This window comes from Clinocottus analis, unplaced genomic scaffold, assembly GCF_023055335.1.
Source record: "Clinocottus analis isolate CAN_PGR_092001 unplaced genomic scaffold, fCliAna1.0.p SCAF_24, whole genome shotgun sequence".
NCBI classification, from domain to species: domain Eukaryota; kingdom Metazoa; phylum Chordata; class Actinopteri; order Perciformes; family Cottidae; genus Clinocottus; species Clinocottus analis.
In genome coordinates, this window is record NW_027175976.1 from 6,982,217 (window position 1) to 6,999,185 (window position 16,969).

A 16,969-nucleotide genomic window follows, 5' to 3' on the forward strand; every position below is an offset into this window, starting at 1 on the left:
AACGTGAAGATACAAAAAAGCCCACATTTAAATGACATTTGACTTGTCACGCCACGCCAAGGAAAACCTCCGGCAAAACATACTGAACGTCACGAAAGCAAATGTGTGCAAATGTCGTTTTGACTAACATGGGAAGTCATCCTCCAATGACGACAAAAAAGGCAAATTTAGAGAAGACAACGTAAAGAGTGACTGTGAAGGAACATCATGGAATATATTCTTCCTTTCATTCTTTTCATTTCTTCTTTTTCATTGCCTTTACCCTTCTTTTCATTTCAAACGTTACAAATCAAACCTATAGATGGTGGACTGAAGTTAAAGAAGTGTTGCGCGCGTCTTTAATTTTTGACATTTTGAAGTTCAGGCAAAAATTAAAGGAGCGGCCGAATCAAATACACCACTCCTTCGAGCGAACTCTATTAGATCTCCAGACATTGACCGCCGTGATCAGCCGGTTGTCTGACTCGTGCGTAGCCGGCGAGCTCGGTAAACCAGCCCCGCCTCCTGTCCTGCGGTCGGCCCTGAACGCACACGGCTGTTGCAGTAAGAATCTGCTCTGTGGCTCAAACCTTCACATCTACAACTCTCACCCCTCTCCATGCCACCGAGGGATCAATCCCGGTCATGCAAGTGGAGGATTAACACAAATGAAGAGTGTATTTCCAAAATGCTGGATGTGCTGGAACATAAAGGATCTTGTTTTATTTCCATCTCAAAATGTGTCTTAGCTTCTTCACTGACAAGATCTTTTTGGAAATAACTCTTTATGACGCCATCTCAACCGTGTTGTTGACTCATGTTGTTTCATACTCTAACACGGATCCGACCCCCGTCTGGGTCGCAGCATGCTTCTGATCTTCTCATGACTAAAGACGTGCCGTGACCCTTTGGATGCTAACTGTTGATTACAAATCAATACAGTGTTTTTTAATATCAGAAGACAGACGATCGTAATACTCAGGTCTATCAATATTTTCTTCCACCTCTATTCCTTTTGCTACAGATATAAATATGAGATAAATACAATCTTATATCTGACCTTTTAATGTCAAATAATTCAGATTCTTATGAGAGTACGAAATAGTCTGTACTTTTAATTTAATATGTTTTAAGCACTACATTTCATCATTTTGTGGTGATGTTCATATGCATCTAATATTCTAGTTTTTACAGTGTTAAACTATTTCCCTGGGCCTCTGACCTTTGACCTTACTCAATTGCCTTAAATATACATTTTAATCGTACGTTGTGCGCCTCAACCATCCGCCATCTGATGCATTTTCATGTCGCATTGCATCGATGCGAAGGTGAAGAATTGTGTCTTTTCATTGGTTGTTCGACATCCTCGCATGGCTTGTGTGTGCAGTTGGTATCTCGTTGTCCTCGTTGTTGGTTATGTTTAATGATATTTCTTCACATCCCTGTCGTTCCCTCCTCAGCTCGCTCCCCTCCAGGTTTGATCAAGACTCCTCTGTCGGCTCTGGGACTGAAGCCTCATCACCAGGCCGGATCAGGTCGGTTTACACCCGTCAAATATCACGTATTCATCTTTATTTGCATAGAAGTCAAATCCTAACGACATTAAAGCTACTTAAGAGGACAAAAAGGTTAAATGGAACATACTTAGAGGCTTTATAACTCCTGGAAAGGCTTCCACTAAATGCTAACCGCTAACCCAGTTTTGCTTTGCGCTCAAACGTTTCCTCCTTGTCTCCTCCTCTTCCACACATCTCCTCTCCTCTGGCTTTCTATCTTCTCTTGCTGTCAGACTCTGATTCTAATGATGGAGACCAAGGTAAGGAGTTTCCTGTGTCAATATAGCGTAAGCGACTCCTGTTTTCAGCCCATTGTCTTTGTCTTCTTTTTCAGTTCTGCAACCCGGCTTTTTTTATATTCGGAACTTTTGAATAATTTCCTCTCTCTGTCACCACGACACGACGACTTCATGTTTGCATCTCGTTTGGTTCTGGATTCAAACAAAATGACTGACGCACATTGTTGAGACTGACGATCTTTGCTTCTGTGATAATCAGATAATCGCAGTTTCGGGGACTGCAGAACACAACCATTCAGCGTCCCTTTCACCTCCAGCAGCCCCGTCCACAGCGCTGATGGGTGAGTGGGGAACAGAAAAGTCCAAATATTAAAGTATATCACTTTGGCATGCAGCAGCAGCAGGAAAAGAAAGTTCCACATATTTAATGTACAAAAACGAATGATGTCTTCTTCCTCTGGGTGCAGAAGGAGGATGGGTTCTTCGCCGCACAGTCCCGTCCCCTCCTACCCTTACAGACCCACGTCCCCCGAGGGCTCCCAGGTCAACATCATGGGCGTCCACACCGTCCCCGGCAGCCCCAACACCCTCCACCGCACGGTGGCCACCAACACGCCGCCGAGCCCCGCCCTACAGAGACGCCTGGGCCAGGCCAGCCCCTTGCTGGCCAGGCACCCTTCCCCCGCCGGCGTCCCGTCCAGCCCTCTGGTCGGCCGGAGCCCTAAAACGGCGGCGGCTGCCGGCGTGCCCCCCAGCCCTCTGATGGGGCGGCGGGCGACGGCCAGCGGCCACAGCACGCCCGACGAGCTGGGGGCCGCTTCCCGCCAGGGCAGCGCCCCGCCGCCCTCCACGCCGGCCTTCCCCGTCTCCCCGCAGCTGCCGGAGAAGAGGCACATGTCCAGCGGAGACGCCGAGAGGACGGACAACAAGAACCTGGCGCCGGCCGCCGGCGGCGGCGGCAGCACACCGAACCTGTCCGGCACACACACGCTCCCAGACGTCTCCAAGTCCATATACGGTGAGGCAAAGGCACACGGCATGCTCGTTTACCGCTCAGGATGTTTGTGTTCGCTCCAGCTCATCACGTCCTTGTCTCTTTGGTCCAAACAGATGGTTATCCGGACATTAAGATGAACGTGAAGTTCGTCCAGGACACCTCCAAGTACTGGTACAAGCCAGACATCACCAGAGAGCAGGGTGAGAGGCAGAAACATCTGACGAACCAGCGCTGTGAATGTATCGATCGTCCTGAAAGACACCAGATAGTTTTTTTGATCGAACTGTTTTGTCCTTTTTCTTCTTCCTCTTTTCTCCTCCTCGGTTTCTCCTTCTGTCAGCCATCAACGTGTTGAAGGACAGGGAGCCCGGGGCCTTCATCATCCGGGACAGCCATTCCTTCAGAGGAGCCTACGGCCTGGCCATGAAGGTGGCCTGCCCGCCACCGACCATCCAACAGAACAAGAAAGGTAAAGAGACAAACTCTGGCAGCGTGAAAGTTTCATTTTGAAGCATGACATCCGATTTCTGATTGAAGAACTGATCTTCTCGACATCTTTCCCAGTTGGTGACATGACCAATGAGCTGGTGAGGCACTTCCTGATCGAGACGAGCCCCAAAGGAGTCCGTCTGAAGGGTTGTCCCAATGAACCCTACTTTGGTGAGTGCATTGCCTTGAAGATCAGCATTTGATATCAAAGCGTTGAACAGGCAAAGGTATCTTTAATGTCCATTTACAATTGTGTTCGTAGGTTGTCTCTCTGCTCTGGTGTACCAACACTCGATGACTCCGCTGGCTCTGCCCTGTAAGCTGATGATCCCCGCCAAAGGTCAGCGCCGCGCTCTCCTCTGCAGATGAACTGCACAGCCGCTTGTTTATTGGTGATCAGTGTTTTCTGACCTAATTGATCATTCCTATTTGCGTCCTCGCAGACCCGAATGAAGAGGCGTTGGAGCTCGCCACGCCGACTGATCCATCCGTTGAGCTTCTGAAGCAGGGAGCAGGTAAGCGCCCGCTGTAATCCACCTGTGGAGAGACGCCTGCACAGGTTTTCTCACAGTGTCACGATGTATAGCTTCCATCACGGCAAAAAATGAATGAAACAGTAACGCATGAGCGAGAGTACTTAAGTATCGAAGTGACTTTCCGAGCAAGAATAAGACAAGAAGCAATCAGTGGCCACTCTTTGCTGATTCAGCATCAAACCTTTCATTGCTCGGTGCATTTGCTCACACGTTATCACCCTTGCCTTGCAGTTCAGAAGGCTCCCGAGGACGCCCACGGTAAATGCTGGTTTGCATTGCTCCGCTGCATCCTGCGCTCTGACTGAATGTGAATGCTCGCCCAGAAACAAACACTCTCACGAAGCCAATCCTCCATTTTTTGTGCTTTTCTTTATTGCAACTTCAAAAACGATCCATCCTCCATCGAACGGAATCTAAAGCGCATGCGCGATACATTGCGAGTCACAGTCCGTGGCGTTGTGCAGTGCATGAACAACGCCACCACACACCCTCATCCTCAGCTTTTCTCAAGCACTCCTTCCTGCGCCCGCCCTCGCACATTGAGCTGCATGCCCGCTGTTGTACTCGCGTGCTTGTTTAACAGCGCCTCTGTGGTCTTGTCCTCCAGCGTGCAATGTTCTCTACATCAACTCCGTGGACATGGAGTCCCTCACGGGGCCTCAGGCCGTCGCAAAGGCGATCAGTCAGACGCTGGCGACCAACCCTCTGCCTGACGCGACCGCCGTGCACTTCAAAGTGTCCACGCAGGGCATCACGCTCACCGACAGCCAGAGGAAGTGAGTCATCGCCTGCAGAAAGCGCGAGTTTTGGACTGAAAGAGTCGAGGTTTATTTATTACCACGGCAATGAAACATTTACGGAACGTTTCTGAATCGAACTTTATTAGAAAATGAGTTTAGAACGAGGTAAGATGACGAGTAAATCGACAGAGAGTCCACTTTTTCTGTGGATGTGCTCAAAAGTTTCAAGTCATTCAGCATGAAAAACCGTTTAAAAGAAGACTTTGATTAAGACGAGCAGCCCTGGAACCTTGTGTCATAATTAACATGATGATAAAGACGTCAAATCACAGAGGAAGAGTGCAAAAAAACTGACTTTGGCGCCCCGAGTGGTGATCGTGAAGAAGACACTGTGGCAGACAGAGTACATGGATGCTTTAAAGTTTACTTTAAGTACACAAATGCATGCGGTACTGAGCCGATGTGTAATCACTCTAATATGTGCTCTTCGTTTCTCTTCCTGCAGACTTTTCTTCAGGCGACACTATCCCATCAACACGGTCACCTACTGCGACATCGACCCCCAGGACCGAAAGTAAGAGCCGTTTTCTCGTCAATGACAGAAAAGCCCTTTGTGATTGGTTAATTTCAACAGTGATTTCTCTTCCACAGGTGGGGCAAAGAAGGAGGCGGCTCAGTGAAGTACGTCCATAGCTCGGAGAAATAGATATTTTAAGCGAATCTCAGAAAACTAGGACATTTTTTGGTGTTATTGTGGTGCTAGAATATCCGAAAAATACTAAACTGCAGGTTTGTTTTTTTTAAAATCCCACCAGGCTTTTTGGATTCGTGGCGAGGAAACAAGGAAGCACAACGGACAATGTCAGCCACCTGTTTGCCGAGCTGGACCCGGACCAGCCCGCCTGCGCCATCGTCAGCTTTGCGTCCAAAATGATGAAGCGATGAAACCCCCGACGTCCAAATGGCAGCGGCCATTTTGAAATCTTCCTTCGTCATTGGTGTCTTTTTCCGCCAGGACTCGATGATGTCCTTTTTTTTTTCTCAGTTTCCTGTTGATTTGTTTCAGTTTCCCTTCTCTCTCTCTCTCTCTCTCTCTCTCTCTCTCTCTCTCTCTCTCTCTCTCTTACTCTTTTTCTCTCTGCCTTGCTGGTTTGTCTTGACTTTGGACATTTTTGGAAGAGTCTCTACTTGAGGGATTTGCTGTGGATCCAGAGTTGCTCGAGCGGAAGTGTGGTGCGGAGCTGTGAACGTGACAAACGTGGAGGCGGTCAAAGGGAGGAAATACGAACAGGGGAACCTGTACGAGAAGAGATGCTAGTTTAAGACTAAAGGAACAATGCAAAGTTCAGTCGAGGAACGCGTGAGGACTCGTATGTTTCAGGGTTTTCCGTTGTCGATTTTGTTGATTGATTTACCAAAGGTAGTTGCAATACAAGTGCAAGAAAGATGTAGCTATTAAGCCATTATTATTTCCTCTTTTCAAAAGATGAAGTGTTGAACAAAAAAAAAAAACAGAAAAAAAGAAAAGAAATACGGTTTCTTCTTGAACTTGTCTTCAGGAAAAAAGTTGGCCTTGATGGCTTTTAGCAAAACAGTGTCTGAAGACCTTATGCATGTTAGCTTGATCTTTAAGCTTGGTTCTTCTACCTTCCACAAAAATCATTGTGAAATCCTTAGAGTGGTCATATTTCGGGTCTGTTGTGTGTCGGAAAGGGCTCTGCAGTGAAACAAAAGACTGATCTAAAACCTGCGCATAGCAAACCAGACTTTTAAAAAAAAAAAAAAAAGAAAGAAAACGCCACGCTAGGGTCACCGCACCTTGTGTCAATGCACACTCGCATCACTTCGACGCCCGGTCCAAGCCTGATATCTCTCTCTCTCTCTTTCAAAACCCGCTCATTGGATTCCCCTGACATCGCAGCAAGCTCCCGATAGCATGGCAGGCGGAGAGAGGAAGACTTGTTTGGCCACAAGATGGCGCCACGCCTTCAGGCTTGGACCCTCTCCCTCGGCGTCCCATCGACTCGCCCATCGCCAAACCGCTTGCAGTAGTGGATCTGTTGATAGACGCTGCCACTGAAACACACTGGAAATCACCAGGGACTGGCCCAATGACCTGGACCTATGCACTGTTCTTTATGCATGTTGTTGTCCCAAATTGCACCCTCCCTCATAGCTACATTCAACATCACTGAAAACATTCTATGCTGTGTGCTAAAAATGACTTAAAAACCTTTCGACAAGTCCACTGAGGTTGTATGGCTTGTCGAAGACTGCATGAAATAGACAACATTTTTGTACTCTTCTCAGAGTCTTGAAAAGAAGTAGACAACCCATTGTTGAAGTAGTCACATGATGGCGAGATGCTATATTTTTACTTTCTTTATGTTTCGGTCCATTTGAGCCAGTTACCTTTCACTGTATCGAGGACGGTCCGGTCTTTGTTTTTTCCTTCCACAGTGTCGTCAAAAATTTACATTTAGATACCTTTTAGGGCAAAGAAGAAGAAGAAGAAGAAGAAGAAGAAAAAAAAGTTTCCACACTGTGCGCAATATGCCTGCTTGTTGAACACACGCTCAACCATTCACAATAAGCTAAGGAAAATTGATATAAATGTACATAGATATACTACTTTGAAAGGTGACATAGCGAAAAAGTATTTATTTTTGTTGCTTTGGTCCCTCATGATTACTCATATATACATATATTGTACAGTCTAGAAGATTACCTAATGGGTTGAGAAAAAAAAGATATACTTATTTTGGCTAATGATTTCAAAGTCTGACGATTTTGAAATGTGTTTGAATATCTGGTGTACATTACTTTGTACATGTATATGTTTTTGTTTTTCGGCTCGTCATGTTTCCGTTCTTGTTTTTCTTTTCTTCTTCATTTTGTCGCGTTCTCTCAGAACGAGGAAGGGCATGAGTGAGATAGAAGCGTCTGGATTGCATGGACAGAAGCATTTGAGCGCGCTTCGGCAGCAGAAACGCGCTCATAGAAGCAAATGCGTCGTAGCTGGTAGATCATGTCGATTTTAGAGAAAAAAAAAAAGGGAAGCACGAGAAAAAAAAGAGTTCAGAAGCCAACCTCAAATGCAATATGAAAACAGCTGTATGCACCCATGACAGTTCACTTATCATTTTGCCAAAGATCCAAACACTTTATGCTGCATGTGGCTTTTTTGTTGTTGTTCCATTCAACTTCTCCATTTTTGTGTTTCACTCTTCTTTCCGCACCTCGCTCAGCTTTAGCAGCAGATTTAAGAAGGCCCAACCAGCCAGTGTGTGTGTGTGTGTGTTGTTGTCGGTCATGCAACCGGCACAAAGGGCCCTCGGGTTTACACGGCGAGACGTTCAGCTGCAGAAGACTTTTTATCGTTTTTACTGGCCTCTCAATGCTCCAAAAAAAAAAAAAATGTGCCCACCTCCATCGGCTGTTCGAGAGAGAACAGGTCCGCTTCCCCCCCCACAGTGCAAGAAGAAGAAAATCCCACATGGTGTCATGGCCGGAGGTAAATGAAGTTCACCGCGATGCTGAAAGCTCCACAGCTGCAGCGTCCGCCAGACCGCCAAAGGTGTCTTCTCTAAAAAAAATTTAAAAAAAGTCACTTTTATTTATTCTTATTTATTCTTTTTTTTTTTTTTTTCTTCCTCACATTGTTTTTAAAAAAAAAAAATCTCGTTTCATTGTCGCACCGCAGCGGTTTTAACGGTCAGTGTTAACGAACGGAGGAATGTATGGTGGCGCTTTATTGAGAGCGAAGAGGTACATTGCACTTAAATCGACTACTAACGAGCGTTGTGCCATTTTTAGTCATTTTGAGAAGAAGAAGAAGAAAAAAGTTCTCTAAATAAAAAAAAAATAAAAATTCAAAAAAGAATCTTAAAATTGCATTTTACCTGTTGGCTTTGAGTCAAGAGTTACCTTGTTTCAGTGAAAAAGAAGAGATTTGTGACCCCGATGTACAGATGGGACTTGTATGAATGCGATACTATGAATGTACAAAAGGGTCTCGGTTTTGTTTGCGCTTATCATTTACATTATATTGTCATGGCTTACCTGTTCCTAAGGAGAAAAAAAAACATTAAAGCAATACAAATCAGTTACATTCAAGCTATGAGTGGGCAATTTGTGACTCGATGAAGAGCTTTTAAAGCAGTATTCATGATTTTACTGCGTATGTATGCGAAATAACGACCTTCCTCTGTTCTGCAAGCATCAACCTCAATATGGGACAAATGTGTTATTTTACACAAAGAGTTTGGTCATGTGATGGAAATCCAAACATCCTTCTCAAATGAAAGGACTCTGCATTGAAGGCACATGTGACCGATGGTTCACCCGCTGCCCTGACTGTCCTGTTTAGTTCATACTTTCCCTTTTCAGTCCCTTAGAATGACTTTAAAATAAATGCATCAGCTTCAAAGAAAGTCAAAAAAGCGCAGCGATTTCTTTTAAATGATTTATTGCAGAAGAGTTTTTGCTTTGAAGCCTCTCAAGACTAATCTGGTCTGTGCAGCGTCTCAGAAAATGATCTCATTCTCACTAAAACAAACACTATCTTCACTTAACTATGTCCTGGTTACCTATTGAATCGATTTGAGCATCTTCCAATAGATAACAAGCTGAGTTTCACTCACAACCGGAGAATGAGCGTGACTCCCGCGCGAGGGCAAACACATTGATAACGGGTGTGTGTGTTTTGTGGCCGTGCCACTCGGGGGACTCCAGAGTCAACAAGGCGGCGGTCCAAGCAGTAGCTCAGCCTCGTTCTGTTTGCTCGGCGCTCGATTCCAAGTTTCGGGGGCCTCCGCCACGCCCGGGACCGGCGAGAGTCGGCGGCATTGGGAGACGGAGACAGGCAATAAAGAAATATAATCAGAAGTCTGTGAGGTTCTCACGGCTGCAGACGGTGTTCAAACTCCAAAATATGCATGACACACTTCCCCCCCGACAAATTACATATACGCGCTGTCGCTCTGCGCTTCGCCGTGGCACATTATGAGCTGTAAGGGAGGTGCACTCTCACCGTGGGTCTCTCTTGGCTCCGTTCATAGACACTACCGCATATACATTCACACTGACGGATGCGAAAGGTAACCGGCTGGCCACGGCCTCTGTGATTTGATTTGAATTGACGCCTTTATTTGACCAAGGAAATCCCATCGACGGCGACGTTTTCTTTCACAAGAGCTCCCCTGTGCTGAGAAGGAGTCTCGCGTTTCAATGAAATGAAACGGAGCGAAAATAAAGCGACCTCAACACGGGATCCGGCGAGGTCAAGAAAACACAGGGAGGGTTCGCGCGGCGGTTTAGCGTTCAGCCTGATAGCGGCGGGGGCTTCGGGGGTTCGATCGGCGGCCAATACATCGAAATGAAAAAATCAGGACCAGATGCCTCGCTGCTTCGGAAATCGAGGAGGAGGAGGAGGAGGAGGAGGGCTGGGCGGTTGCGATGGAATGACGTCCTGTCTGGCGTGCCGATGCTGTTTTACGCCAAAAACATGCGGCGAGAGAATGAAGTGTCAAAAGTTTGTGTCCCGGGATCTACCGAGGTTCAAAATACGCCTGACGGCGCATTTTTACCACCGTCCTGGTCAACTAAAACCCGAGCCTTTCTCCAGTCTTTCAATGACCCTTGATGTTTGAGAAGTTGGATAGAAATAGATGTATTTGAGGTACAGTGGCGCTGCTATAAAAGGCAGAAGAGCAAGTCATGAGGAGGCAGCTTCTGGGAACCATGAAAGTCTGGACAGATTGTGACCTGAGGGCCGACGGGAAGCGCCAAAGTCTTCTTGGTTCGTCCTCACGCAACCTTTAACGCCCATGCAAAATGTCTCGCTCATGCATACAACGGTTGTGGAGGTATTTCACGTAATAAACGGGTCCTTCTCTTCTCAACCCTGCCAGAAGCGCCCTCTAGTGGTGCAGCTGTTCATTGTTGAATTGCTATTGTTCCTTCGTGTCAGCTGGTGTCGGCCATTTTTTATGTTGAAGAAAGTTGAGAACGTTTCAGCAAAGTTTTACTAAAGCGATGCTTCGAAAGTAGCAAAAACATTTAAAAACTTCACTTTCTTTGTTCGCAAAGTGTGCAGTGGAAGTGTTCACAGTCGGCGAGAGGCCTCTCACCCAGGTATGACCTTCCACCGCACACACTTTGTCTGGGAAGAAGCTGACCCTTGCACACGTACACGCCACTGGACTGTAAATACTCAAAGAAGGGAACATTCCCACTCTTATCAAATGGAAAAATCAACCTGCTTGTTTTGGTTTGCACTCCAGCTCCTACGTGTGTTTCACCTCCCAAAAAAGGACTTATTATTGGACTTCACGAGCGACATGGGTTCAATCTTCTGTAGCGGCTCACAAGGCGGAGCAGCAGGTGTTTGGTTCGAGTGATGCATCGTTGTGTCTGCGCCGGAGCATCCAGACATCTTTTTTTTGCCGGGAATGATTAATAGCTCATCAGCCGTTAGCTTCTTCTGCTGCTCCTGCTTGTGGTCGCTTCAGGAGAAGCTCGGATTTAGCCGCTAACCCCTGAACAACTTACAGCTCCTGAGGCTTTTCCTTGGGATAACAGTGCAGGCTAATTAGGGCAGGAAACGGTACACTGGGCTTCTCCTCACATCCACATGTTGGTCAGAAAGAGGCCGGCGAGCGCTCGGCGCTGGAGCGGGCCAGCTGTCCTCTCGCCAAAGCTGCAGAGGCGAAGCCCCGTTTGACTCTGGTCGTGTCTCACTGACTCCCCTCCTTTATCTTCACGCTCATGTGAAGTCTCTCCGGAACAACGATCGCGGGCATCGGAGCGCTAATCAGCGCTCGTATCTGCCGCCGCCGACGTGCACGTCCAGTCGTGTGGAGGATTCAAACGCAGCGGAGACTGCGAGGCATCTCGGTGGAGCGTGGTCTTCGATTTGGACGGAAACCAGCAGGTTTCATCCCGCCGGGATCAGGGGAAGAATGTTTCCTCTGGTCTCTGCCACAAAAATAATACGCAGAAGTTGTACTTATTTTGTGGTTTTTTTAGAGACATGTTTGAATTTGAACAAGGCGTGATTGGCCAAGCGATTTGAATGTTAGCTTAGCACAAAGATGAAGCAAATCGCGGCGCCCTGGTGACACCACAGCATGACATTTTCTCTTTTGTACAGATCAAACAAGATATTATTCATAAAATACAGATTTTTTCAAAGGTGCCGTAGGTGGATTATTCTGCCTTTTGAACCGAACCCGGCTAATGTTCCCCCCCGTTTCCAGTCTTTATGCTAAGCTACGCTAACAGTCTCCTGGCTCCAGCTTCATATTTAGCGCACAGACACAAGATCAGCACATTATATGACCACACACACAAACTGTCGTGAATGTGAATACTCCCAAACTTGAGTCATGTCGGGGCGTAAGTGTTTCCTTTTTTTACGACGTGGCCCTTGAGTAGCCTCGGGCCTTTGGGAGGGGCCAGTTGAGAGGAGCCACAATGTATGGAGTTACCTGCATTTAATGTCTTTCAGATGCTTTTTCTGCGGGGTAGTTGGAGTTTTTCTCAGGTGGTATTATTCATGTGACATGTATATACAAGACTCCTTTTCGTCTCCACATCTGAGATCATATTTCTGGAAATCTTTCCAAAGTGAGAAACCTTTAGCTTGAAGACTCCTCTGGCTGGAAAGCGCCTTTTGAGGTGAGCGTGTGCTCCCAGAGCAGGAGTGATGACTTGTCAATGGTTGCCCAGAGATGTTGAGTGCAAGACAGACACACAAAAGTGGTTTTTGAATCTTGGACCGATGCAACCCGGTCAGTGTCTTTCCAAAGTTCATAATTGCTTTGCTTTGAATGGGTTTTGCTTCTTCTTTTTTTTTTTGTCCAAAAAAAAGCAGTGATAATTACCAGCATGAATGAACATGACCACCCCCATTTATTTCCCGTGTTTAAGGCAGCAACGATTCCATTACACAACCCTTATTTAGTCTATGAATTCTGCCAGTAGCAATAAAAATCGAGACGATCTCCTCCACGCTGGAACTTACACCCTCGACACATTCATTCAGACACGGAGCTGCCAGAAAACCACAGAGTGTCTATCGCAGCGGCCCTTTATCTCTTAAAACAGCATATTTCTCCAAAGGTTGGATGAGCGTTCTGCTTTCTCTGTCCATTTCAAATCAATTTGTTTAAAGAATCAGACAGAGAAGTGCTCACATTCACACGCCCTGCGTCCTGTGTATGTTGTAGATTCCTTCATGTGCAAAATGCAGCTTGTAAATCTGCCTGTGTGCATAGCGGGAATTCTTTCAGGTCTTAGTTCGGCCTTCACAGGATTTATTTGATATGATACTGTATATATTCAGTTAGGTACTGGGTGTGCTCTTTTTCTATTTATAATAACTCATCATGTTCTGTTACATATTGAAGTTTTTTTTACTTTAAATCAGCTTTTGGCCGTCTAATGACCTTAAAACAACAAGTTGAATTTTTAATAACCTTTTAAGGGAAACTTTTTCTCGACGTGTCACACAAACGTTCCTACTGCTCGATTCACGCTCGCCGCATCTGCAGGCGTTCCCGCAACCCGAGTGATGTCACGGCGCCGGCCACGCCCCTTCGCAGGAGGTCGGTTGTGGCATGTTTTTACCTGTTAAAAGTACCGCCAACATTTTCTTGCCGTGTCGGCGTCGGCAGAGGAGAGCAGAACATTTCCTTGTCACAGTTCAGCTCACGTCTGTGCAAAAAGCAGAACCGAGGCGTAACGCTCGTACGCAGAAGTCCGTGTTCGGAGGACGTTCGGGGTGTCAAACAAACACAGGACTGTCACCCAGGAGACCGCTGTTCATGTCCGAACAGGACACCGGGGGCTCGAGACCCCCGCTTGAGACGAACAGAGTGATTTTCTCTGCCTCCGGTCTTCAATTTGAACCTTTCTGTGAGTCCCCCTGAATTCTGTGATCGCCAGAGCAATGTACCCAGCGGTGTTTCGCGGTGTCAGCGTTTTTTAGGTCTCCATTTCGTTCTCTCCCGTTAGTTTTAAATTAATTACTTCGACACAGATTGTAAAAGCCAGCAGCCGGCAAAGCAATCACTGAATCACCGGCATTTGTCATCAGACCTGTCAATCCCCGAAAGATACATTCAAACCAACTCCTATGTGGCCTCGGAAAGAAGAAAAAAAGAAACCCACACACGCAGGCTTGTGTCTGCGAGCGTCGACCACTTGAAATCCCCAGTCTGCCTGGAAAGCTGTGGGTAGAGGAAGCGAAAAAGCATAATTCACCCTTCTCTCAGCACGAACTGTCAGAAGTACCCTTGAGCAAAATACTCGACCCACGACTGCGCCAGAGGAGCAGAAGTAGCTTGTTTTTTTTTTTTTGTCCGAGCGGCTCCCAACTGTGATGCTGTGAAACTTTATGAGCCGGCTGATGTGTAGAGGAGGGCGCGCCCACTCAGCAGAACTGCTGCGGATAAATAAAGGTGAGGAGGAGAAAAGTCACGAGTCACCGGAGAACATCAGCGACCAGGAAGAAGAAGAACAGCGAGCGACGGAGTCTGGAGGCCTTTGGCCGGCGTCCGCTAACTCAAGCGTCACCGCGTGGACCCTGAAGGCAGAAGGAGTTTCCACCGGTCGCCTCGTCAGCTCCTGTTTGACCTTTGACCTCTCAAGGAAGTAATGCATCTGTGGCCTTCGTCACAGGTTTATCTGTCATGTTTATGTGCAGTTGGCAAAGTCATTTTTCCTTCTTTGATTGATTGATTTGACCCGAGAAGTTACATTTGTGAGGTAATTCGCAGTAAACATTTTAGTTTGCAGGAGAAACATTGTCTATTTCTTACATGAGCATGTTTGAGGAGCAGCAATCTTCTCGGGATTTCAAACCTTGTCACCAAATAAACTGATGTTATTTCATTCATGCACACATGTTGAATCTAAATTTCGGCATTTCTTTACTTCCAATGGGAAGACGCTCAGGAACTCATCAGGAAGACTAAATGTCACTTGAGAAACGTATTGAGAACCGTATTGAAGTCCTCTAAAAGTTGTTTAAACAATATTCGAAACTAGAGGTGCACCGAAAGGTTTAATAGAGAAATCCCAGGATAAGATTACTCTCTGTACTTTCATGTATCTCCAGGCTCCTCCTCCTTCATCCGCTCACATCGACTGATCTTGGATCCTCATGTCTGCCTTCTCTTTCTGTTTATCCTGACCGTGGGTTTAGCTGCGACGGCTGCGCTCGGCTCTGGCGTTGTCGTCTGCGACGTCACTTGCGCATGCAGGCTGTTTTCCATGTCAACAGGTCCGCTCTCGATACGGGGAATCAGATTCGGGTCACAGGAGAAGTGTTTGTGTCAACAGCTGGTCAACAGAGTCAGACACGGGTGAAACCATCCGGAAGTTGAGCTTCAATGTGGTCCGAGTTTCGGCGAGGGGGCTGAATCCATTGTGTGTAATCGTTACCAGTGGGGCCGGGTGTATTTTTAACTCTGCGTCCTGGGAGGAATGTCTGAAATTCACTTAATATGGAGCGAGCGTCGTGTGAGGCAGGAAATCACAGGCCCGGACACAACAACAGGACAACATGAGCGTGCTGCGGCGGCTTTGTCTGCCCCTGAGCCTCTTGGAGGGAGACTGATGATGGAGGCTTTGATGACATGTCTTGCAGTCCACACACACACACACACAGACACACACACACACACTTTCAGAGGCCTTTTTTTCAGCCGGGGTGGTAACAAAGCCATTTCAGTGTGTCTCCTTTTTGGGCTATTCCTTTTTTGTTTTCGAAATAAATGTACTTGTCTATGATTTCAGTTACATCTGCTTTCATATATGTACAAATTTGCCCGACCTCTATTTATCTAAATGGACCGCAACTGGTTCATGTAGCAGTCAGTCCTGTCAAAGTTTACACTAAATATTTATGAGATTGTATGTTTTCCCCTATAAGCAGTTCCAGATTACATAGATTACACGCCTTTCCACAACATGTATGAAGGAAACCATTAGACCATAATGGGGCCTGTAAAACGAAGTGTTTCCAAACGTGTTAGAAGCAGTTTAATGGCTTTGAAAAGCTCTGCGTAATCGCGCAGTAGCTTCAACATCCTGCCGTCAGTAATCTGAACGCCGTAAAGTTAAAACGTGCGCCCGCTGAGCTGGAGCTGTCAACATGTCCGACATGTGCGGCTCGAGCACAAAAACCCCAGCGGCAGCGTGTCGCAGCGCCGCTGTTACTCAAGCGTCCCGCTGGGTATCGTCTCTCTCAGGCGCATCTCCCTCCACATCTCTCCATCAAAACAACACAAGCCAGCCTCATCCATCATCCTGACACTGAGTGTTCTCCCTTTGACTTCACAGGACGTCCTCTCCTCCCAGCTCGCAGGTAACGTCAAAGGAATAATGGCTATTTACGATGTCTTCACGCGGCGCTCTGCGGGACGCCGTGGAGGGGGCCCCTCGCTCCCGAGCCTCAAACTGTAAATGAACTGGAGGACCGTCAGTAACTAAATCCCTTTCTGGCTAAATGAGGGTGTCTTGCTTCACTTCTTTTGATGGTTTCGATCTTCAGTAACGCTTAAATGCAACATGTTTTGAGTCAAATGGTACTGGAACCACCTGCCGGAGATAAATCCAGTTTTTATCGTTGCATCGCAGTGGTTCCTGGCCTCGGGAAGGCTTCGTACGACAAAAATGTAACATCTTGAGTGTAATGAACCCGATCCTCTCCATCTCCTCCTCCAGCGCTGGTTCGCAGGGTTGATATGGTGTTATGCGTGTTGAAGAAACTCACAACCTCCCACACGACCATCTGCTATCGCGCCGTGTTGCTGGAAAAGCATTTCACGGCGCCATCAGATGCTGCAGAAGTTAGTGCGGACAACTTTTCTTGCTCCAGATTAGGGGTCGGAGGGGAAAAGTCACTTTCGCATGGCGCTCCCCTATCGCTTTCGGAGTCAAGAAGTGAAGATGAAATGGGAATTAGGATGCTGCAGCGGGCATGATAACAAACCTCCCCTCCTCCCGCTCTCTGATCTGCTTTAAGAGGATCTGTGGGCCTGGATTTGGCATGGCAGCTGTACAAGGCACCAAGCTTCCAAGCACACCGTATCTGTTTGCTTTGGATACTGGTGTTGCTGCGAACCTCCCGCAAGAGGATAATATTTCTTCGTAATTAATAGCAGCCTGTTCTGTCTTTTGGCCCGGGGAAGGAAGCCCGTTTGCAAAGACACAGACAGAGAGAGAGAGAGAGAGAGAGAGAGAGAGAGAGAGAGAGAGAGAGAGAGAGACGGAAACTTTGCTTCCATGCCTGCCTTGGTGGAGTCGGATCAGCTGGATGGAGGCAGCGAGGAGAGAAAAGTAAGGTTCAGGCGCCCGGCGGCGGGCGGAGATCTGCCCTGCTGCAGCGCCAAAAGACTTTTGCCATCTCATTTATCTGCAGAAA

The 16,969-nt window shown here is 47.0% G+C and overlaps 1 protein-coding gene across 8 annotated transcripts in view; it reads left to right on the forward strand.

Annotated features, from left to right (window-relative positions):
• The window catches only part of tns1a (tensin 1a), a 70,623-nt gene extending 61,971 nt beyond the window's left edge, over nt 1-8,652 (forward strand). For 6 of the 8 annotated variants that reach the window (XM_068590466.1, XM_068590471.1, XM_068590472.1 and 3 more), the window contains 14 exons: nt 1,440-1,514; nt 1,769-1,795; nt 2,034-2,115; nt 2,242-2,792; nt 2,885-2,971; nt 3,112-3,240; nt 3,336-3,431; nt 3,523-3,600; nt 3,704-3,775; nt 4,028-4,054; nt 4,404-4,572; nt 5,042-5,110; nt 5,188-5,217; nt 5,352-8,652. In XM_068590466.1, the coding sequence (XP_068446567.1) occupies nt 1,440-1,514; nt 1,769-1,795; nt 2,034-2,115; nt 2,242-2,792; nt 2,885-2,971; nt 3,112-3,240; nt 3,336-3,431; nt 3,523-3,600; nt 3,704-3,775; nt 4,028-4,054; nt 4,404-4,572; nt 5,042-5,110; nt 5,188-5,217; nt 5,352-5,481 (1,622 nt within the window). In that variant the 3' untranslated portion in view covers nt 5,482-8,652. The remainder of the gene's footprint in view (nt 1-1,439; nt 1,515-1,768; nt 1,796-2,033; nt 2,116-2,241; nt 2,793-2,884; nt 2,972-3,111; nt 3,241-3,335; nt 3,432-3,522; nt 3,601-3,703; nt 3,776-4,027; nt 4,055-4,403; nt 4,573-5,041; nt 5,111-5,187; nt 5,218-5,351) is intronic. The other 2 variants (XM_068590470.1, XM_068590469.1) reach the window with 2 other exon arrangements.
• Nucleotides 8,653-16,969: the final 8,317 nt, after the last annotated feature.